This window comes from Idiotropiscis lumnitzeri, chromosome 6 (assembly GCF_059441095.1).
Source record: "Idiotropiscis lumnitzeri isolate Australia: NSW breed Sydney's pygmy pipehorse chromosome 6, RoL_Ilum_1.0, whole genome shotgun sequence".
In the NCBI taxonomy this organism is placed as follows: Eukaryota; Metazoa; Chordata; class Actinopteri; order Syngnathiformes; family Syngnathidae; genus Idiotropiscis; species Idiotropiscis lumnitzeri.
In genome coordinates this window covers 3,193,008-3,215,916 of record NC_142396.1, presented here as the reverse complement: position 1 = coordinate 3,215,916, position 22,909 = coordinate 3,193,008, and the positions used below count along the sequence as shown (strand labels likewise).

The 22,909-nt window shown below is 45.6% G+C and overlaps 1 protein-coding gene across 4 annotated transcripts; it reads left to right on the top strand.

Moving 5' to 3' along the window:
* The first annotated feature begins 1 nt into the window (after window position 1).
* On the top strand, window positions 2-21,818 carry aass (aminoadipate-semialdehyde synthase). 4 transcript variants are annotated; one of them, XM_088299051.1, is made up of 24 exons: window positions 2-223; window positions 1,322-1,545; window positions 1,905-2,081; window positions 2,508-2,592; window positions 2,758-2,825; window positions 4,379-4,525; window positions 4,597-4,675; window positions 5,152-5,279; window positions 5,894-6,042; window positions 6,144-6,266; window positions 6,400-6,511; window positions 6,577-6,636; window positions 7,125-7,192; window positions 12,405-12,526; window positions 14,960-15,089; window positions 15,401-15,511; window positions 15,678-15,786; window positions 15,878-16,018; window positions 16,925-17,092; window positions 18,276-18,371; window positions 18,448-18,563; window positions 19,716-19,804; window positions 20,017-20,193; window positions 20,726-21,818. In XM_088299051.1, exons 2-24 carry the CDS (start codon window positions 1,327-1,329, stop codon window positions 20,848-20,850), a joined length of 2,799 nt encoding a protein of 932 aa, XP_088155177.1. In that variant the 5' UTR covers window positions 2-223; window positions 1,322-1,326; the 3' UTR covers window positions 20,851-21,818. The 4 variants fall into 4 exon arrangements, with proteins under 4 accessions (XP_088155177.1, XP_088155178.1, XP_088155179.1 ...); XM_088299052.1 differs by having other exon boundaries at window positions 1,319-1,545; XM_088299053.1 differs by having other exon boundaries at window positions 20-147.
* Window positions 21,819-22,909: the final 1,091 nt, after the last annotated feature.

Here is a 22,909-nt window from a genome sequence, read left to right as displayed (position 1 = left end):
GCGTGCCGGCGATGCCCCTCCCCCCTCCTTCCTTCTCCTGGTCTAACCTCTGAGTGACACTGTGCAAAACTGGAAAACCACCGGCTCCCGAATCTGTACCGCTGGTTCTGAGCCGGTTCAGTGGACTTCCGACGTGCTGGCGAGCAAGTTCGTGAGCGTACTAAGTTTTCTTTCGCGTGGGTTGTTAGCGGGAAACTCGCAGCCACCACGCTGACGAGGAAAGGTGAAGCAACACGACGCTCCATTCACATGACCGCATATTTTGATTTCACTTCCCAGTAATGTCTGGACTGACGCGAGCGTAATGAGCGTGTCCAACAGGTTGAGACGTAATTTCCGTCTCGGAGTAAATCTGCCACAGCCACTGACGCGACGCGTGTTTTGTTTGATAACTTCTTGAGGTCTGCATGTGCATTTTAGCAATGACAAGACACGAGGTCTGAGCGTGACGTCATACTTGTAGTTTTGTTCCACCGGTCAATATTTGGAAAGCATTTGATGGTGGAGCAGGTTCAGTCCATGCTGTTTAAAATGTATAGACTCACATGCAAGGATGTAGCACCAAATTAAATTATTCGTCAACAGCATTCAAACTCTTCGTTGTATTATTTCTTATTTCTGTTTGATTCCGTATCTCCAGTGGAGATGTATACACAGTGGTGGGCGGTCAAGGCCTTCCCTGCTTGCCCAAAACAATCAAGAAATTGTGATCGCAGTTATGAGAGCAATTCTATCAACCTATCTTTCTATGTATATGCACATTCATGTCATATTATGGTGTATTTTTAGGTTAGAGTTTTTATCCAATCAGAATTCCGCTAGCTTGTGTTGCCTGGCAGATTTCATAATACAAGCGGCACATTCTTTTTCTCCAAGCCGTCCGATTCATCCGTGCGGGCGTCTGTTCGATTTTCAAGATGGACCTTTCAAGAGAAGCTCTCTCGTGAGCCGAGGTGGTCCAACAATCGGTAGTGCGTAATTGTGTTTTATTTCCCCTGCCGTGGTGTCAGAAATGAAGTTATGAGGGGTTTGTATTCGAGTCAGACAAAATAGGACTTCACTGAAGGCCGATGTGTGAAATGCACGGCCCGCCACTGTGTACTATAACGTATGGTTTCATTGAATTTCTGGTTAATCAATCAATTAATCTTTTTCAACCAGTGAAAAATGAATTTAATTACTTTAACTCTAAAATTAAAAGCTTGTATTTTGATTTGGTGGAGGCATGAAGTCGTCGTATTGCCGCACTGAACAGATGTGACAAATATGCAAATTTTTTTGTTTGTTTTCTTTTGTTTTCCATCTTTCCATTTCCAAGCAGAAGCCATGTTTCGCCTCTTGAGTCGCCAGGGCCGGAGGCGTCCGAGCTGCTCGCCGGGGCAACGGCGTTACGCGCACCACCGGGCTGTCATGGCCATCCGAAGGGAGGACATCAACCCGTGGGAGAGGCGGGCGCCCCTCGCACCTCGCCACGTCCGCGAGCTCACGCACGACGGCATCAAAGTCCTCGTGCAGCCGTCCAACCGCAGGGCCATCCACGAGAAGGTCAGAAAATGGCGGTGCAGTGATCAACAATGAATCGATCAAAAATCATTTGCCGTTATTTTGGTATTCACTAAATAATTTTGTTCATTTTAAATTTGGCAAATCCTCGGAATTTCAGCGTCTTAACAGCACTCTCTAATTTCTGAAGTCCTCCATGAAAGCAGACTTGATCATCATTTTGCGGACTCAAAATACATTTTTGTCACCTGACTTTTTATAATAAAAAATCGGAAGAGGCATTTTTTTTGGGCTTGGATGGATTCATGTCAATGTTTGAAATTTGCGCTACGTGTCTCAAGGCAGCACTGCGCGTGACTGACTCGTGGCCGCGCTCGCTAACACGTTTCCTTGCCTTTCAGTTCTACGCCAAAGCGGGCGCCGTCATCCAGGAGGACATCTCGGAGGCGTCGCTAATCCTCGGCGTCAAGCGGCCGCCCGAGGAGAAGGTGATCCCCAAGAAGACCTACGCCTTCTTCTCGCACACCATCAAGGCGCAGGAGGCCAACATGGGGCTGCTGGATGACCTGCTCAAGAAGGTACGGCAGGAAGTGACATCACAAATTGGTTTGTTCAACCAATATGCATATTTTCATTTGTGCATTTAGCCTTTCATTCCTTCATCATACATTCATGAACACAGTCGTGCAGCCGACCATTTCTTTGTTTGCTCAATCAGGGAGTCATTCATGCATCGTCCAGTCATGCCTCTTCATTCGTTCACAAACTCATGGATTAGGCATCCGTCCAGTCATTGACACAATTGTTCATCCAGCCGTTCATTCATTCATTCACTCTTGCGTCATCATTTCATTTCTTCACACATTCATCAATCCATTCATGCATTCATACATCACGAGTTCATCATAACACTCTTTCATGCATGCAAGGGTGAGTCTCCGTGGCAACAGAGTTTTCGAAACACCAGTTGATATTAATTCGGTTGCTCTTATTTGCGTTTCCAGGAGGTTCGTCTGATCGACTACGAGAAGATGGTGGACGCTAACGGCTATCGCATTGTGGCGTTCGGTCAGTGGGCCGGCGTGGCAGGTAAAAATGTGTACCACGGCATTTGGATACGGCCCCGCCCCTTTGTCGGGGATGACACAGCAACCTGATTGGATGCTTGGAAGGGTTGCCAACGTCCCAATGATTAATATTTTCATTTGCGTTGCCAGCGTGTTTACGTGGAAATATTTTGTTGTTTCTCTTCAGGTATGATCAATATTTTACACGGTTTGGGTCTCCGCTTCCTGGCGCTGGGCCACCACACCCCATTCATGGTAAACTCTTATCCCCAAACACGCGAGTTATGCGTTTATATTATGGCGTGATGCTGAATTCCCATCCTATGTGCTGCTAACGGCTAAATGCTCCCCACAAATTGTTGTCATGGTAACCCATCTGAAAGGTATCGTGCGCGTGCTCGTATGATGACTTGATGCTCACCCGAAATCCCATTGCAAAAAGGCAGTGATGCTACATGCTAATGGCTAACTGTTCTCTGAGCAAAATAGCATTGTGCTCACGTGTCACATACGCACCATTAAAGTTTTTCTGTGGCAGCCTGATGCGAAACGCTTACTCCAATGGAGAACACGTGCCTTGATGCTAAATGCAACAGCTAACTGTTTTCCGAGATTGACATTGTTAGTTTTATGGTCACTCATCGCAAACGCCCCGTGATTGTGCTTGTAAAGGAGCCCGATGCCAAATGCTAACTGCGCTCGCAGACAAACGGTGCGACGCTACATGTTAACGATGCGATTCTCTGAGCGCAATACTGTCGTGGTCATCCATCTCAAGTGCACCATAAGTCTTTCTATGGAAATGCAAATGCGTGCCATGATGCTAACCGCTAAATGCTAAAAGGTAAATGTTCTCCGAGTTTTGCACCATTAATATCCTGTGGGGGGCGGTCAAGGCCTTCTCTGCTGGCCAAACATAATCAAGAAATCATGATCATATTCTTCACATTGATGTCATATGATATTCTCGTGTTGTATTTTTAGGTGAGAGGTTTTTTTTTCCAATCAGAATTCAGCTGGCTCGTATTGCTAAGCAGATTTCATAACACCAGTAGCACACACTATTTGTCCGAGCCTTCAGATACAATCGTGCAGGGGCCTGCTCTGTCCAAAAAAAAAAAAAAATCAAAGATATATTATAGAATATTTATATATATATATATATATATATAAATATATATATATATATATGTAAAGTGTGGATTTAATTGTAGATACACTTGCAAGGCCATTTTCAAGACGGACTTTTCAAGAAAAGCGACACTCACTGAGTACTGTTTAAGTGTGTTTCTGTCCAGTCGTGATGTCACAAATGATGCTATTATGGTTCAAGTCGGACAAAGTCGGACTTCACTGAAGGCCAACGTGTGAAATTCACGACCCGCCACTGTTAATATCCCCCTGTGATTGTGCTTCAAAAGGAGCTCGATGCAAAATGCAAACTGTCGTCAGGAATGAGCAACACGTTGCTAACCGCTAAATGCTAACGGGTAACATTTCTCCGAGCGCAATTGCAATATGGTCACTTTCGACAAACATGCCATGAAAGTTTCTCTTTGGCCGCCTAACGCAAAATGTCGACTCTCTCAAACGCATGTCGCGATGTCAAAAGCAAATATGATAGACTGATGCTAAATGCCAACTTCCATCGCAAACGCGTAATGTGACGCAAATCACCGAATCTCAACGGATCGGTGAGATTCGCATCGTCAGTGTGACTCTCAATGCTCGTGCTGCGAAAGGAGCCCGATGCCCAAATGTGCACATTATGCTAACGGCTCGCTGCGCGCGTTTCCTTGGCTGGACAGCACATTGGCATGGCACACAACTACCGCAACGTCTCGCAGGCCATCCAGGCCGTGCGAGATTGCGGCTACGAGATCTCCATGGGCCTCATGCCCAAGTCGATTGGTCCCGTCACCTTCTGCTTCACCGGAACCGGAAACGTTTCCAAGGTACATGCCGGAAAAAGAATGCAGCTTGTGTTCAGCCTTGAATGTCACATGACCACTATTATCTCCTGCAGGGAGCGCAAGACATCATCAACGAGCTTCCCGTGGAGTACGTTGAGCCTCACGAACTGAAAGATGTGTGCGAAACTGGAGGTGCAAAATTACATTTATTGTTATTTCTACATGGTCAGTGGGGGAGCCAGAAGCTAGCAGGCTAACTGTAGCATTTGGTTGACTCTGTTTTTGTTATCAGAAATAAACAAGATGTTTAGCAATTAGCATGTGGCTAACAGCTTTCGGTCTTTTAGCAATTAACCCGTGGTTAAATTTGTTTTTGTCAATGACGACCAAATGGTAATGGAAAATTAGCGTGTAGCTAACACTGTTTTCAGACACGACCAAAAGATTTTAGCAAGTGTGTTAGCAGTTAGCATTTGGTTAACTGCAGCGTGACCCAAAGTGTTGTACTATTAGCATGTGGCTAACTGAGTTGTTTTCAAACATGAGCAAAGTGTTTGATCAACTATCATGCGCCCGATGTTTAGCACTCAACAATAAAGCTAACTACAAGATTTGACCAAAGTGTTTTAGTCTTTAGCACGTAGCTAACAGTTCATTCTGTTGTTCAGATATGACTAAAGTGTACGCCACCGTGCTGAGTCGTCACCACCACCTGATGAGGAAGAGCGACGGTATCTACGACCCCATGGAGTACGAGAACCATCCGGAACTCTACACCTCACACTTCAGAACCAGCGTCAGTACACACACACACGTGATCTAGAATGTTCCACACGCCGCTATTCAAACGCCATGTTTGTATATGATGAAGTAGACCAAGACCAAAAATAATTTCTTAAGCATTAAAGTAACCTGTTAGTAACTGTAAAGTGCAATTGGGGGGGGGGGGACAAAAACAACTGATTGTATTTGCAAAAGTGTGCACACCCTCTTATAAGTGGGGATGTGGCTTTGTGCAAAATTTAAAAAATGCACAAAAAGCCTTCTAGAACAGCAGAACTCAATTTGAGGTTCATCTTGGGCACTCGAAATGGTGACCGGTGTGTGTTGACTCCCAATTATGCAAAGGTCGCTAAGGTCCGGTAACTGCAAATCAGTAACTCCGCAAAGTAAAGCTGGACCTAGCTAACGGTAATCGTAACTCTGAACTGTAACTAAGTAACTGTAAACAGAATTAACTGGAAAAAATATGAATGCTGGAAAGGGTTCCTCACGCTCACGCACACGCACACGCACACCCACGCACACTCCTGTTCCTGCCGATCATTTGTGGTCCTGTGACATGATGACGACACGGACGGACAAGCGGCTTGGATACTGGCAACGAGGTCGTATGGCTTGTGCCCACAGGTGGCGCCGTACACCAACTGCCTGATCAACGGCATCTACTGGGACCCTCAGACTCCGAGACTGCTGCGCCGGCTGGACGCCCAGCAGCTGCTCAGACCGCCCAGGAGCAACGGCGCCACCAGCGAGGGCATGCCGGAACTGCCGCACAAGTAACAACAACAACGGCGCCGCCGTCGCTTTTCGAAAACAATGTTTTTTGTTTTTTTTTCTCGTGCGGTATGTGAGGATCGCCGTGCGCCTTTTGCGGCAGGCTGCTGGCCATCTGCGACATTTCGGCCGACACGGGCGGCTCCATCCAGTTCATGAACGAGTGCACCACCATCGACAAGCCCTTCTGCATGTACGACGCCGACCAGCACATCGACCACGACAGGTACCGACCGGGAAGCGCTCGTTTGATTTGGCCGACAATTTGAACAAAACGGGCTTGCCGCTCTTTTATTTGAATGATTATTTTGTACGACTTTCAAGAAAAGGAAATGACGGCCGTTTGTTTTGTGCCTCAGCGTGGAGGGTCACGGCATCCTGATGTGCTCCATCGACAACCTTCCGGCTCAGCTGCCCATCGAGGCCACCGAGTATTTTGGCGACCGCCTCTTTCCGTACATCTGGGAGATGGTGAGAACGCCGAGACGCGACGGCGCTTTTGAGCAAATACTAAGGCAACTTGCATCCTCCCTCAGCTGCCGTCAGACGCCAGGAGGCCTTTGGACCAGGAGGACTTCAGCCCGCAAGTCCGAGACGTAGGTCACCTGAAATTGACGTTGGATTTCTTTTTTTTTTTTATCTCTTAAAAAAAAACCAATAATAAATAATTCTGTTATCTGATACTCATTTGATCTGTTTCTAAATTAAATAAATTGTACGGGAAAAAAAGAAATAACCTTCTAATTAAATGTATTACATTATTATTATTGTATTAATGTAATGTAATATTTTTGCCGTATGATTTAAAAAATTGCTGGGGAAAAAAACATCTTCACATCTTCCGCTTTTGGTATTTTTGTACAGATGTGAGCAGATGAGACTTTTCATTCGAATATTTACTGCGACGTGGCAAAAAAAATTGGATTGAAAATATTTTTTGCTTTTCTTTTTCCATTGTTTTTGTCCGAGTCTGCAGATGTTAAGAAGCCGTCGTGTTAATGTGTTCCTGTTTCTTAGCTCATTTACCAAGCGGGGTCCATAAGTCCAAAAGGTGTGACGCTATTTCATCTGTTGTTGAATGTAGGCAGTCATCACCTCCAACGGAGCCCTGACGCCAAAGTTTGAGTACATCGAGAAGCTTCGACAGCAACGGTAAGACGCCTCTCTCTTTTCGCTTCCTCTTTCTCACTTTCCTTTTCTTTCTCTCTCGCTCTCTGTCTCTCTCTCACACACACACACACACCTCTTGAGTGATTTCTTTCGCCGTCTACTTAAATGCACCGCGCCAAGCTATCTTGCGCCGCGGCAGAACAGACTTTATTTGAACTACATATAAGTCCGCGTACAGCAGAAGCGACAAGCTACGTGACGGCAAATAAACGACTCAGTTTATTTTATTTATTAAGTAGCGTGCTAAACGAGGAGGCGAGCAAGGAGGCGCTGAGCGCGCGAATGGCCAAAATGATTTGCTCGACTTTTAACAAAAGTCCCACTCGATCCTCGTTTGGCCAGAGAGCCGGCAGCTCTGAACAGAAATGTTGCATTGCAACCATTTTGTATCCAAACAAAATAAGACGATGGCTACGTTAGCAATTGAGCAGATGCTGTCAAGCTGGAACACGGAAATGGATGACGCCATCGTGACGAAGAAGTTCGACGGCAAACGTATTGTAAACGTCAAAAAAAGTATAGGAAACATTAAAACTGTTGCTTCATGTTATTTATATAGAATGTTTGTTTAAAACCCTCCTGGCTCTTTTTATCTTTTCTATATTATGTACGTATTAATAACTGCTTGGTTTATTCACATTAATAAAGTTTAAAAAAAAAACATCTAGTAAATATTTATCATCTCATCAATATTTGCACGACAGAGTTTCGAGATCATCACAATAACCGTTTTTTTTTTCAATTTAGCTTTGTTAAGGGATATTTTATTGACAATCTAACATTAATATACAAAGAACATTTACACACGAGTACGAAATGTAAAAAAAAAAAAGTTGTGGTGGAGGGGCGTGAATTGTTTTCTTCTTGGTAGGGGGGGGGCGTGACAGGAAATAATTGAGAAGTACCGGTCTACTGCAACTCGCGACCGTTTGTGACATTACGATGGGCCCTTTCATGTCATATAAACATAAGGGGCGGTTCTACTCGCGAACCGTAAGCTGCCTTGCCTTGAGGCTAAATTTAATCGCTCCCCCCGTTGCCACATTGCGGAGTTCATTTGCTACTAGAACGACATGGCTCGAGAGATAAGTCAAGTTGAACATAATACTCCGAGGGAAATGGTGATCAAAGTAAGAAGTGAGTGAGTGTCAGTGCCACGTTGTAAATCACTAAAGTTGTTTCATAAACGTGCTTAAAGACCGTCCAACTAAGTCAAGTTTGGCAGTTTTTATTTTATTTTTTTTCAACAAGTGAATATCGGCTTCAAATTTTGGCTATCAACCTCCATGACTACTAAGAATTATTGGTATCGGCCCTGAAAAAAAAAAGCATATCAATCTATCTCTAAGAACAAATGTATCACTTTTGTCTTTTGCCCGAGCAACTTTAATACAGGTGGTGAGCTACGTTTAAAAGGGAGTCAATTCAAATGAAAAAAAAAAAATCTTTTGAGTGATTAGTTTTGTACAAATAACATGTAAAATGTCATTACATGTATTTTTAGTTTTGAAAAGTTTGCTGTCACATTCAAATGTTTATTGTAGTATTTTAAAATAATGTTCCAACCTTCAATATTCGGATTGAAGTTGTTTAGATTGTTTAGATTAAAAAGGAACCCCCCCTTGCATCTTAACTTTAACAGAATGTTCCTTGTCGTCGCTTTAAAAAAAAAAAAACAGCATGCTCTGTTCTGTGGTCATTTTTTATTTATTTATTATTGTATATGGCAACAAATAAATTGTATCAGGGTTGCGGTGCTTTAAAAAAAAGAAGAAGAAAAAGACAATATGAAGTACATAAATGTATCCTAGTGTAGTCCTGATCAAGTTGGTAGTCCTCTTTAATGAAATGCGTCTTTTGTGTGTGCGTGTTTAACCTGATTACTTTCTCAGTGATGATGATTATAATTATTTCCATTTTTTTTTGTTCATATTTAGGCCAGCGTGTCTTAAGACATCCTAATTGAGCTTCTACCCCCCCCCCCCCCCTTTCCAGACAAGCCAGCGAATGTTAATCTTAATCTTAATTCCTCCTTCACATATGTTGAGGGGCCCTTTGGTGTTCTCCTTCCTTGAATTTTTAATTAAGACGCGAAGGCTGCGGTCAGACGTGCGGTCCAACCTGCTGCGACTGGTCACATCCAATTAGCACTGGCTCGGCTAATGACAGCGGCTGGGGGGGGGGGGGTTTGCTGACTCCTGGGGGGCTTTTGGCTCGGATATTAACACCAAAGGTCAGTGGGATGGACGCTTCCCATCTAATATGTTGCTCCTATTGTTAGCAATAGTAATCACCCAAAAGGGAGCAGCGCACGCGTCATTGTGTCCAAGAAAGGGGCGGGGCTCACTTTCAACCAAGTCTTAAACCAAAGTATTCCATTGTTATTATTATTGTCACGAATAATATATTATTTCCTTATATTACAGAGAAAAGCAGAGTATTATTCACAGTAATATGATTTTTTATTTTTTTTTCTATGGCTATCATCCCATCCAAGTGATTCTTGTTATTGGGCAAAGTCATTTGAAATTGTACGTCAGAATCAGACGAATCAGATATTGTTTACCTCAAAACCAGATCTCCACTTTTGTTCTCATGGGCATTTAGATCAGGTCCTTTAGCGAAGGTTTAAAAGAAAAAAAAAAGACTAATATCATTACATCTCAAATTTCCCCATTGTGGGACTAATAAAGGATGGCCGAGTGGTCTAAGGCGCCGCGTTCAGGACCCAGTCTCCCCAGGAGGCCTGGGTTCGAATCTCGAATTTCCCCATTGTGGGACTAATAAAGGGAATATTATTATTATTATTATTATTATTACATCTTTATCTTTATCCATCTTCTGTACCGCTTCTCCTCACTAGGGTCGCGGGTAATATAATTACAATGCGTGTCAAATATGCAAGTTCATTTTAAATGATACATTTTAAAATTACATTCGTATTTCCATTTTGAAATAGGCGTTTTTTTAATAACTATTTATAAATGAATTGACAGATTCTTTATGAAAACGTGTTTTTTTATGTTCAGTAATATGTATTTTTGCAATAAATCATAATAATATTCAGTCTAATCACAAGTATTGTTGTCCAAGTTGGACGCACTCGTTTCGAGCCGGAATGGAATACGAACGTTTTCAATAGATTTTTTTTTTTTTATATACAATCACCGTCACACAGGTACCAGTAATTGAAGTTTCATTAATAATAATAAAAAAAAAAAAATCTTAAACAGGATTACGGATGGATGGATGTGTACAGGATTGGACAACATATGCGACTGTACAAAGATACAAGTAGGAAATTGTCAATCAATAGTATCTTATTTGATATACTCTCTTTTATCTATAATAATATTCAAATCATAAATTCAATCCCATAACACGGAAAACGGTACAGTTTCATTTTAAATGTATGCATACATGCATTTTACAAGGATAAAAATGATGACATATGTTGAAAATATGTTATAGATTGAATGATATTCGTAATATTTTCATGTGTTTCTGAATCCGTTTCAACTGAAACTGACATGACTCCGAATGACGTTAGCATTCGCCGTGCCGCTTTTTTTTTTTTTGGCTGACGCGCAAGTTGGCACGCAAAGCGCACACTTTGCCGAGAAGAGGTTGGGTCACGTGACTCCAGAGACATTTGCTCCGCGACCTTCGAGGCAGTGAGCAACGAGGCGTCCTCTTGCAAAGTAAGTGCAGCAAACTGCCGAAAGGGAGACGAGCAGCTGCAAATGTCAATTTCCTTTGAGAGTCGTCTGAACGTTGCCGAACGAGTCGCCGCCTGTTTGCGGCTCAGGCAAAAGCAATCGATTGCATGCCCTCGCGTGTCGCAGGACCGTGGCGTTACGGCTTCTCTCCTCTACGCGTACAAAACGCTGATTTATGCTTGCGATGTAGGCGTGATAACTGTGTCACAATTATTAAATAACCAGGAGTCGGACACTAGGGCTAATTCTAATTGGTTGTTCGCTGTCCAAATAACGTTGTCCATAAAGGTTTTGCTGTTTTATTCGTCATTAGAGGCCGTCGTTGTCGTTGTTCGCTATAGCGCCGCGCCATTTTATTCCTTTTTTTTTCCCACCCCAGCTCCAAGTTACGATTGGACAGTAAACAGCCAATCACAATCAGCCCTCGTGTCCGACTGCGGATTGGTTTATAATTGCATGCGTAAGCGTGGAGGGTATTGTACATGCGAAACACATTTTTGTACGCACAAGACTTGTCTTCGTACGCGGTATTTGACATTACGCTTCCGTAATCGTGGCATAAATCTAACGTGATACAGGACGTGCAATCAAAAGTCTCGCTCACTGCCAGACACGTTTTTTTCCCCTCAGGTGAAAGAGTCGATTGAAAGCGCCTTTTAAACGAACCGTGGCGGACATGGCCGACTTGCAGAAACCCCTTTCGACGTACCGGTTCGGCAAGTCCCCTCGTGATGTCACTCGGACATGCCGTTGATGGCTGGCTCATATTTTGTGTGGCTTCCAACGCTCATGTCAGGAACAGCAAGTTTATTCCTAATAATGGCCGATGAACTTGGTCGCTACCAAGTGAGATGAAGAACGCTCGGAGGAGCAGGACAGTTCAGAAGTTAAAAAAATAAGATCCTCGTTAATTTCTCATCTGTGCGTGTGCGCGCGTGCGTGTGCGTGTATATACCTTTGTGTATATGTACGTTCTATACTTTTCCCCTATTTTACCCCATCTAAATGACATCTGTTGTTTGTATTACTTTAGAAAAAGGACGCCATGAGATATTTTGTGAACAATTTTAATGGCATATTCACTGTAGTTTTCAAATGATGATGCTTTGATTTATTTATTTATTTTTTTTTGTTTGAGGTACTTCGTGAAGTGTTCTGAAAACGTCGGATGCATGTTAAGAAAGTTTGAAACTCAACAAAGACGACGCTGGGCAGAAATTGCAGCTTTTAGATGGTCCTGATAACTTTCTTCATATCAGAGGAAAGACATACTTGTTCAAATTGGATCAACCTCGGGGAGCTTTTTATGAGTTTGGACGTTGAATCCATTTCAATTCAGTCCGAATGACTTCAACGCTTGACCAATTTACAAATGAGCACTCGACTGACTGAGCATGCGCTTTAATGTACCCAACGTGTTATTCGGCCGCCGTCCTTCTGATTGAATTGACTTGGTGTGGTCTGACCTCCACCAGGGAGAAATCGCAGATCCTGCAGAAAAGCGGCATGAAGCGTGTCCTGTTGCTCGGGACCGGATACGTCTCCGGTCCCGTCGTGGAGTACCTGAGCCGCTGCGACAAGACGCAACTCACCGTGGGTAAGCGCGCAACTCACACGCTCACATTCCAAACATTTCTTTTGCAAACGTCAGAAAGAAGTCAAACATTTCACATTACATCACGAGGTGTCAAGCTCATTGTGGGGACACCTTCCGAGGGCCGTTATGACTGTGGAAGTCATCTAAATGGATGATCACCTTACGTCAGTGCGTCTCAATTATTTTTTTTGTTACACCCCCACCCCGTTAGAAAGCAGAAAACAACCACCACACACTCTCCGCCGCAACTATAAATCGCATTTTGGTCGCAAAACAAACCTACACCGTCGAGGTAATTCTTGCCGTGCACAATGCGCAATGAGAGCGCCACTGCCACCTACTGGAGTGGCGGTGCAATTATACACGGCGGGGAAAAAGCAGGTTCCCTAGGTTCACGTGCGCCCCCCCCAGGAGGGCCCGCCCCACCATTTGAGAAGCACCGCCTTTTGTTATCACATAAACCCAACAAATTGATGGAAAGCCCGTTTGGGAATCCGAAGCCAGTCAGTTATTGTTTGTTCAACAATTCTTCAATTGGTTTAAAAAGGGGAGGATTGGTCACAACTAAATGGCAATGTCTCAAATCTCAATGCTGTTGTAAGTGAAGAAAGGGTGCTAGAAAAAGGAAGTTGACGCACATAAAATGAGGTTGTGGGCCAGAGCTGGCCCCCGGGCCTTGAGTTTGACACCGGTGCAGTACAGTGACTTGCCATTTGACATCCTGCATTAGTTGAGGATTTAGTTAGAGAGAGAGACCACGTTACTTTTTTTTTGTAGCTGAATCCACTTAAAAAAAAAAAAAAAAAAAAAAACTTCCTCCCACATTCACACATTTCAACAAAGGACAAAGAATGAGTTGTCCGATAACGCTTGATCATTTTCTTCGCCGCGGCCGTCGTGTCGTTCACGCTTTCAAACGGGCGCCCCTTTTGGGACCAACTTGGCTTTCTTCCGTGAGAAGTTTGAGAGGTGCCTGGCGGTCCGGCGACACCGCCAGACATTTAGCGTCCGCGTCTGGTGCTCTTCTTATCCTTACGACGGCGCTCTTGTGCGCCGACGTGAGCGACGGGTAGGCACGAGTCTCGCGCGGGCTCCGTCGGGGTCGGCGAGAGGAGAAGGCGCCTGTGCCGCCGGCCGTCGGACTCGTCGTGTTCGTCGGCATCCCGGTCGCGCACTTGGTTTTGGACCGTTTCCCCTTTGAAATCTGACATATGTTTGGCACGTCGATCCCGAGCAGACCCTCAAAAAAAAAGTCTCAAGAACGCAACCGTGAAAAGATGCCTGAGGTCTGACATTGTCGGTCCATTTCCAAGGTTGCTTCCAAGCCAAACTTGTCCTTGAGAATTTTTCCAGTGCTTCCCAAAATGGAGCCGGACCGATTTTCATGGGTTCATCCAGCGCCGACATGTGGAATGGATTTGGATGTTCCTGCGTCCTCCTCCCGTTGAAATCCGTGTTGCTGACAAATGTGCAATCTGAATCTGATGTGGATTAAACCCATGTGGCACGTTTGAAAGCCGATAAGACTTGACAAACATGACTTTGCAACGTTGCCACATGTTCAACATGTTTTCTAATCCGCTCGGATTGTCAGCAAACTGCCCATTTGAACAACGTCCCTGGAGGAAACGCTCTCGTTGGGAGGCGGCCGGGGGGACAAAAAGCAATTGGAGACGGGAAGCGATCAGATCCAGCAGACTTGATCTGCACGAACATGATCTCAATCCTCCTCTTACATGCTTCTTCTTGTTCGCGCTTGTGTGCTCGCTCGCAAAGACGCCTGCATTGAATGACGTCGCCGTGACAACTGCACTTTAGCAAGAGCTGCGATGTGGCGATAAGGGTGAGTCTTGGAATGTGGGAGGAAAACGGAGTACCCGGAGAAAACCCACGGAAACTCTCCACTGCGAGGCGGACGTGCCAAGCCGTCGCCCACCGTGCCGCGCTAATTGATGATATCGACTTTTAAATGAAGCGTCCGTCTACTCTTAACCGAGTATGTCAAGACTCACTCGCCAAATAAGATCCCCAGCGTGTGTCTTGCGTCGTCCAGCTGTTTGTTGCTGTCAAATAGAAGAAAAAAAAAAAAAGGATTAAAGCACCAAAATGTATGATTTTGTCTGACAAAAGTATCCTAGCTTAATGCTAACGTATTGTTTGAAACGTCATAGACGGGCGAACAAAAACGAGCATCAACGTTCCGGTCATTCTCCTGCGCTCGCGGCAACACACAAAATCAGATTACGAAACGATATTTGCGGGCATATGCAATGCACGTCCTGCTCTGTGGGAACAACGATGGCTGGAGTTTAGCTGGGGACCTTCTCTGCCTCTGTCGGCGTCCAAAATGCAAAAACAAAGCGCAATGATGAGAACATTGAGGTGTGAACGGAATGACAAGTTGCTTTGGCTTTGTTTGTTTGTTTTCTTTAGCGTCGGTGTGCATGAAGCAGGCGCAGGATCTGGCGGCCAAATACCCGAACACCATCCCGGTCATGCTGGACGTCAGCAGCCAGGAGGCGCGCCTCATCTCGCTCATACGAGACCACGACCTGGTTATTAGGTGACAAAGCCGAGCGGGCTGCGTGGCATTTGCCAACTCGCGTGCGGTGACGTCGCACGCAACGAGCTAACAGAAAGCTACTTAGCATTTGGCGACCTAGCCTCGCTAGCCAGCGAGCTGCCGTGCGTTCACGACTTGCCGTGTGGCCGCCTGTCATGGAACCAACTAGAATCTCGCGACTTAGTTGCTCGCTTCTTTTCTACTCGGCACTTAGCATGTTGCTACATAGCATTCACTTCTTGGCACGTAGCGTTTCGTGAAGACGACTTGTCAACAAACAAGTTTTTTTTGTCTCCTTTTGTTTTTTTCAGCCTGCTTCCGAATGTCCTCCACCCCCTGGTGGCAAAACACTGTATTGACAAGAAGGTCCACATGGTCAACGCCAGCTACCTCAGCCCGGCCATGAGCGACCTGCACGCCAGGTCACTTGCGTTTTATGCACACACGCGCACACACAGCATGTCTCAAACAGGCCACGCAACTCGCACACATTAACAAGTCGCAATGCAGCACGACGCCGCACGCTGCAGCGGATGCTGTCACGTGCACGCACGCATTCTAAGACGCGTGTGTGCGTGCGTGCGTCAGGGCGCAGGAGGCCGGCGTGACCCTGGTGAACGAGATGGGATTGGATCCCGGCATTGATCACATGCTGGCCATGGAGTGTATTGATCAGGCCAAAGCCGACGGATGCGCCGTGAGTACACGCGAGTGCACGTGCACGTGCACGTGCACGCACAGTCGTGGGCGCGCGCGGCTCTGCGACCGTGTTGTGTTGTGAGTCACAGGTGGAGTCGTACGTGTCGTACTGCGGCGGGCTTCCGAGTCCCGAGTGCTCTGACAATCCTCTGCGCTACAAGTTCAGCTGGAGTCCTTCCGGCGTTCTGCTCGCCTCCGTCAGCCCCGCCACCTTCCGCCGTCACAACCAGGTACACCCGGCCGGAACTTGCGCAAAAGTCCACCAACACCAATGACACGGGACTAACTGAACTCGGCAGCCAAATAAAAATCCCCGACGCTGCGGCCACCTTTGTCGTCCTTCACTGGTTCCCACCATGTGTTTTGATACACATTTGCTGATTGTTCCTAAGAAAGTCAAGTCAAGTCAAGTCAATTTTATTTGTATAGCCCTTAATCACAGACAGTCTCAAAGGGCTTTACATAGCCACAATCGACATCCCCGATCTTATCCCCCAGGAGGGCTAGGAAAAACTCACAAAACCTCATTAGGGGAAAAGTGAGAAACCTTGAGAAGGGACCACAGATGGGGGAATCCCCCTTCCAGGATGACCAGGCTGCAATGGATGCCAACTGGGCAACATTTGACACATACAATGATGCTATGCAATAATAGATGAGATAATGAGAGAGTCAATTGAATGAAGAAACTTTTTTTTTTTTTTTTTCCCCGGATCCGTGCTAAATAATTAGCTCGTATCGGTCGCTTGCTGGTGCGACGTGCCGCAAATGACGTATGAGCCGATTAGTCGACTAATCGTGACTACTGCTGGTGATTAGTCGACTAGCTAAATAATCGATATTGATAGTCGATATTGAAACTTCTTACTTGGACTGAATCAATTCATCAAACGGCCGTGATGATGAGCCTTTTTGAAATTGGCAAAAAAAATAAAAAATCTGCTGATTCACAAATCAGACAAAGATAATGAAGCACAAACATTTCCAAAAATATAGTTGTAAAGTTCAACGAATGCCTTTTTTTTTTCCGTTCTCCGATTAATTTCAACTTTCATTCGAGCCAAATATCGTAATCAGCCGCCAAGAGTCCACCTCGCGTTTGCGGGCGCCATCATCAGTTGTCGTTTGTTCGTCAGCTGGTGAATATCCCCGGAGGCGGCGGTCTGATGGACGCCGCCACGCCCATGGACTTCTTTCCTGGCTTCAACTTGGAAGGTTATCCCAACCGCGACAGCACCAAGTACGCCAAACTCTACGACATCCCACACGCGCACACGCTGCTTCGAGGAACGCTGCGCTACAAGGTCAGTGCTTTGACGCCAACGGAAGCACGATGGCGCACGCGAGTTGACTTGCGCTTGAGTCCTGCGTGCGATGCGGAGCCGCGGTGGACTCGTTTAGTCCGAGTTGGGTGCCAAATGAGTCGAGTCTTTGCGCACGTTTACGTCTCGTTTGCTTCTATTTCAGTCCCGGTTCACCTGTCGCGTCGTTCTTGTTCACTCTTTGATTTTTTTTCTAGTTTTGTCGTCGCTTCGGTGACAATTTAGTCGAGTTTGGTCCGAGATCAGCTCTCCATTGTTTGGGTTTCAATCAGGGCTGGGCGATATAGCCGAAAACGATCGATATGTTTTGAATTATTATTATTTTTATTTTTTATTTTTTTTTTTTACTATTAAAAAAAAAAAGGAAAACGGTTGAATTCCGATTCGTTTAATTTGAAAATGTAACTTGAAGGAAATTGATTTCAAAAGTTCACTTGAAAAGTTGATTTCAAAATTGAAATTGTCCTCAGCTTAACTATTCCGCACGCCGGCCTCGCTCCTACGAACTGAGGGCCGTTTTGTTTCGTCAAGTCGGCCGGAAAGTTGACCTTTCGACACCCGTTTTTTGTTTGCTTGCTTTGAGTCTCGCTCGCTACGCGGCGCACGCGTGAGTCTCAGGTGGTATTTCCTAAATGGGAGGCAGTTTGATATCGATTTGGGCCGCCATAGGTCCAATCTGCTCTGTTGATTTTTTTTGGATCGACAATTTACCGACACCATTTTCTTTTGATATCGATCACCCAACTATCGCGATACATATCGATATCGAGTTATCGCCGCCGCCCAAGTTTCACTACGACTTAAGTAAAATAGTTGAATCGAAAGTTCAGTTCAGGTATCATTCTAATTTAGTTGTACTTTGCAGTTGTACTCTAGTCCAGTACCGGTTTAGTCCTCGTTCTGTTCCGACTCACTTGGAGGTTTAGTTGGTTCTCGTTCAGTCATGATTCAGCTCGAGTTCAATCCTCGGTGAGTTGACGTTTCTTGTCATTCGTTTCTTGGTGGAGTCAAGTTATAAATCTGTGTGCAGTTCATTTGATCTCATTTCATCTCGGATTGAGTCCGAGTTCATTTCTGCTTTCGTTCAGGCGAGTTTAGTCTCACTTGAGGCGTTTGTTTGTTTGTCGTTGAGTTGTTGTTGACGTGACGGAGCGTTGCGTTGCAGGGTTTCGCCAGGGCCATGCGCGGTTTTGTCAAAGTGGGTCTGATCAACAGCGAGCCGTGTACGATGCTGGCCAACGCGTCGTCTCCCGTCACGTGGGTAAGAAGGAGCGCGACCTCGGTCGCCTCCCGGCCGAACCCGCTGACGAGCTTGTCGATTGGTGCCGTGTCCTCAGAAAGCGCTTCTGACTCACGTGATGGCTTTGCCCGCCTCCACCGCTCCCGATGCGTTTGAGGCCGCCGTGTACGAGCGCGTCGATGGTGACGACTGCAGCATGGACTCCCTCAGATGGTAAGAGACAAATAGTCAAAATATCGGCGTTCGACCTTTGGCTGTTTAACGAAAGACAAAGACGTTCTTGAGAGACGTTTGGTTCTCTGCGCTGGCGGGGGGGGTGCTTGCACGTTTAGTTTAGTTTGCAAAACAACATTTTTAGTTTCGGGGGCTTTTTATTTGTTGACGTTTTCATTCATCTTGGTCAGGCATGCTGCACTTTTTGGTGCGTATTTTTTAAACAAACTTTTTTTTTTTTTTTTTAACTGAAAAAAACAAAGTGTTGCAATGCAAATACGAAAAGCCAGTTAATCTCCGTAAAGGCATTGCAATGAAGCCGAGTGTTCATATTATTTCATATTTTGCCGCTTTTACTGTAATTAGATTTTGGCTCCAAATATCGCTGATCACGACTAATAACTGTAGCGGGCCAGCAAAAACAAAAATCAGTCTGTTGCTAATATTCAATCGATCAATAATGTGCTGTTGGAATGAATGACTTTTTTTTTTTTTTGCGTCATATACTTGATTGGTGTCAAATGTTTTTTTCTTCCAGACCAAGGGTGGGCAAACGATTTGATTTGTGGGCCGCGATACGTTCTAAAATTTGCCAGAGAGGGCACATGGTTGGAGAGTTTTGGTAAATTCATCACTTCATCGGATAAAAAACAAATCCATTGCCGTAAATTGAGAAAAGATATGCTTTGATTTTAAAATGAAAATGAGCAAACGCTTGACAACAAAATATCGGTCTTAGACTGCGCCTCCTTGTGGGGGCACATCAGAAATACAGGGAAAATATTTATTGATTTATTTTTTTTTTCAAGTTTACCGGGCCTGATTAATACCTTCAACGGGCCGCATGGGGGCCCCCGGGCCGTAGTTTGCTTGAAAGTGGAGATGCGGCTGTCCATGGAGAACGACGACGTTTTTTGATTTTGTTTCATCCGGGACGGGCGAGCTCCCTCTGCTGGCTGCAGAAAGGCAATGCAAGAAAAGAAAAAACACAGTTATTTTGCAACCTGCACATTTTGAGCGAACAAAAGTGAAATTTGAAGGCTTGCAAATGAAAATCTGGTACAAGAGCTGATGTGAATTCCCAACTTGACGTAGCAAAAGAATCCCCAAAAGATCCAGCGGGCAGCGCTCACGTGTTGGACTTGTGCTCAGGTTCGGCATGCTGAACGACGACGTGGTTCCTCACGCCGACAGCGTCCTCACTGCGCTCAGCAAACATCTGGAAGGCAAACTTTCCTACGGTAAAAACTCGGGAAACACCGCCACACCGACCGGCACGTCCGCGGCCGGCTGACTTCAGTCCCGCTTCTGTCGTCATCCACTTCAGTGCTCAGCCAGTCATGTTTGCTTTCAAGTCTTTAGTTGAGTTGTAGTTCGCTGCTGGCCGGCTCCAACGCAATCGCCGTCCCGTCTGGTCTCATCCCCCGCCCTGATGTCAACTGCGTGTGCGCAGGTGTTGGCGAGCGCGACATGATCGTGCTGCGCAGCGACTTTGGTCTGCGCCACCCGACGGGCGAGCTGGAGAACAAACGCGTCAGTTTGGTGGTGTACGGCGAGGACGGCCGATTCTCCGCCATGGCCAAGAGCGTGGGCTACCCGACCGCCGTGGCCGCGCGCATGCTCCTCGACGGTCAGTCCCAACGCTCCCGCCACTTTGCTCCATTTCAAAGCCGTCCAACGCGCGCTCGCTCGGTTGCCACGTTTTCCGGCGAGCAAACGTTGGACACGGTGTGACCTCTTGCTTCCATCCACATTTCTCAGCCACTTTTACAATCTTTCTTGTTTTCTGCAAATTCTCGCCGTTTCCACCGTGCGCCGACCAAACCATCCCAACAATTTCCTCCTCGCACATTTCACGGTGGCTTTAAAGCACTCCAACTTCAAAAGACGAGCCTCCTCCGGGATAACGTGGCGACCGTTTACCACATTTTCCACAATCACGTTTCCTCATTCTTGCACATTTCTCAAAGGATTCAAAGCATCCCAAATTCCGATCTCACGTCGCCACATTTCCAGAGCTGGGCACTTGACCCCTTTTTTTTTTTTGCCCTCCAGGCCGCAATCTGTGTCACCTTCCGGCCTCGAGCCTCCGTCCTTATTCATAAGACGTGTCGTGTCGTGCCGTTCCGCGACTCTGGCCTTTGATTTTGGTTTGTTTGCAGGTGAGATCGTTTCCAAGGGCATCGTGCTGCCCATGAGCAAAGAGATCTACGTGCCCGCCTTGAAGCGCCTCAAGGACGAAGGCCTCAACATCACCACCAGCAGCACCCTGGTCGATTCCTCATGATGATGTCATCCGCTTCTTGTTCTTGCCCAAAAAAAGCAACACTTCTTTTGTAGCCTGCCGAAAACTTTTGGGCTCATCCAACATGACCACCTAAAAGTCAATAATAGAAAAAAAAAAAAAATCCATTCCCCCTCCCCCACTTTCACCAATCGCGATGAAATTGGGCGGACGCCTCAAAAAGTCTCCAGCATCCTTGGCGGGCAAGTCGGCCATTTTAACGTCACACTCAGTCCTGTCCCCTGGAAAGGTTTGCCTCCACCGGCACAAAATCGGGCAGACAAGTTTGTCACCATAAATCTCAGGGACCCATTCTGGAAATTGCCGGGCAAGTCGGCCATTTTGATTGGAAGCGGCCAACTTTGACTCCGTTTCGACAACGCAGCCCCTGCCGCAAACTCCTCCCATCAACGACAAATTGGGCGGATGTCAAAATGAACCGGGAAGTCAACCGTTTTGGGTTGAGGCTGCCAGTTTGGTAGAATCCGGCGCGTCTACTTGGAGGCCCGATCAGAAACGTGGCGGCAAAGATTGATCAGAATTTGGAGGACTCGCCACTTACAAACGTTCGTCGTCGTCGTCGCCGTCGGTACGAACGAGGTCAGGCTACCGCTGAGGATGTTTTCAGGGAAAGATTGTCATGTTGCGACTTTTTACAAAACATTGATCAACATATCCAAAGTCCCAACTGTATTTCTACAAGCGACACCAAAAAGTCACTTGTGACGTTCAGAACGAGCTCGCTAAAAGGCCGCTTCAGCAGCTGAAAGTGGAAGAAACAAACCGACACGATTCGAAAGATGCTTTTGTGCGTGAGAAACCAATTATTTATTTGACTCGGAACGTGACTCGATCGTTGGCCCAGTTTGTGTCCGCGAGTGGCTTTTATTTTGAAACATTTTTTCCTCTTTGCTTTGTCTTTCTGCACGCACCGTGTTTGAAGTTTGCCAGCCATAAAAATCCGGCAGACATTTGATGTTTTGCTTTTTCTCTGGGGTGGATTTGCGCATTGGTGTAGTGGCCCACAAACGCATCTTCTGCGGCCTACAGGTCAAAGGTTAGGCCTTGCAGTCACAGCATGTGAGTTCAACAGCACATTTCATCTTCTTGTGGGGCAGCCTCATTTATGAAAAAAAAAAAGCACCTTACTGTTCATACAATGCAACTTAATTTATAGAGCGCATTTCACAATAGCTGCAGCTGCACTTTCCTTATGGTGTATTAAATAAATAAAAGAAATATAAATTACCAGGAATTAGAACACAAATGATAACACATAAGTCATTTCTTCCAAAAAGTGCCTTTTTTCAAATTTATTTTTAAACCGCCTCACTACAAAGGGTCGTTTGTTAAAAAAAAAAAAATGTTTTAAAAATTTAAAAAAAACGGAGCGCCTTATCCCAACCAGACCAGTGCTGAAGCGCACGAGGCCACCCGTATTTCTTCCGCGCCACACCGGAACGCAATGAAGGCGCTTCCTTTGCACCCGAATTGGCTCCACCTTGGCGGCCCCGAAATGTTTATGGCCCATAAAAATGACGGAGAAGGACAGGCAGACAAAGCATCGCCTGCATTCCAAGACGTCATCACCATTCGTCAGTCAAATTCCGTTGCACCCTTTTTAGGTGACCGGCAGCAGTGCTTGGAATGCAACTTTGGATGTGCGCTTTCAAGTGTGTCGCGCTGTGAATTATTGATCAACCGCAGAGCTGAAGCGACTCTTGGATTCACCAAGGGAACACTTGTGAAAACTCGAAAGTGACAGCCCCCGCCCCTCATGACACACAATCACATTATTATTCCACTATCGTGTTTTTAAGTGAACTCATTTAATTCCAGCGTTTTCCTGGATTTGGACTGATTTTGTGAGGCCAACAGAATATCCTGTTCTAATGTTATACAAACACAGAGCTATGACGCAAAAAATAAATACATAAAAATAAGCTAAGACGTATAAATACGTCTTTGGGAGGCGGGCACTTCATTTTTGAAAAGGTATATGTATGTCTTATGGATTGAATGAGTTAATTTTCTGAACGCAGAAAAAAAAAAACTGAAAAAG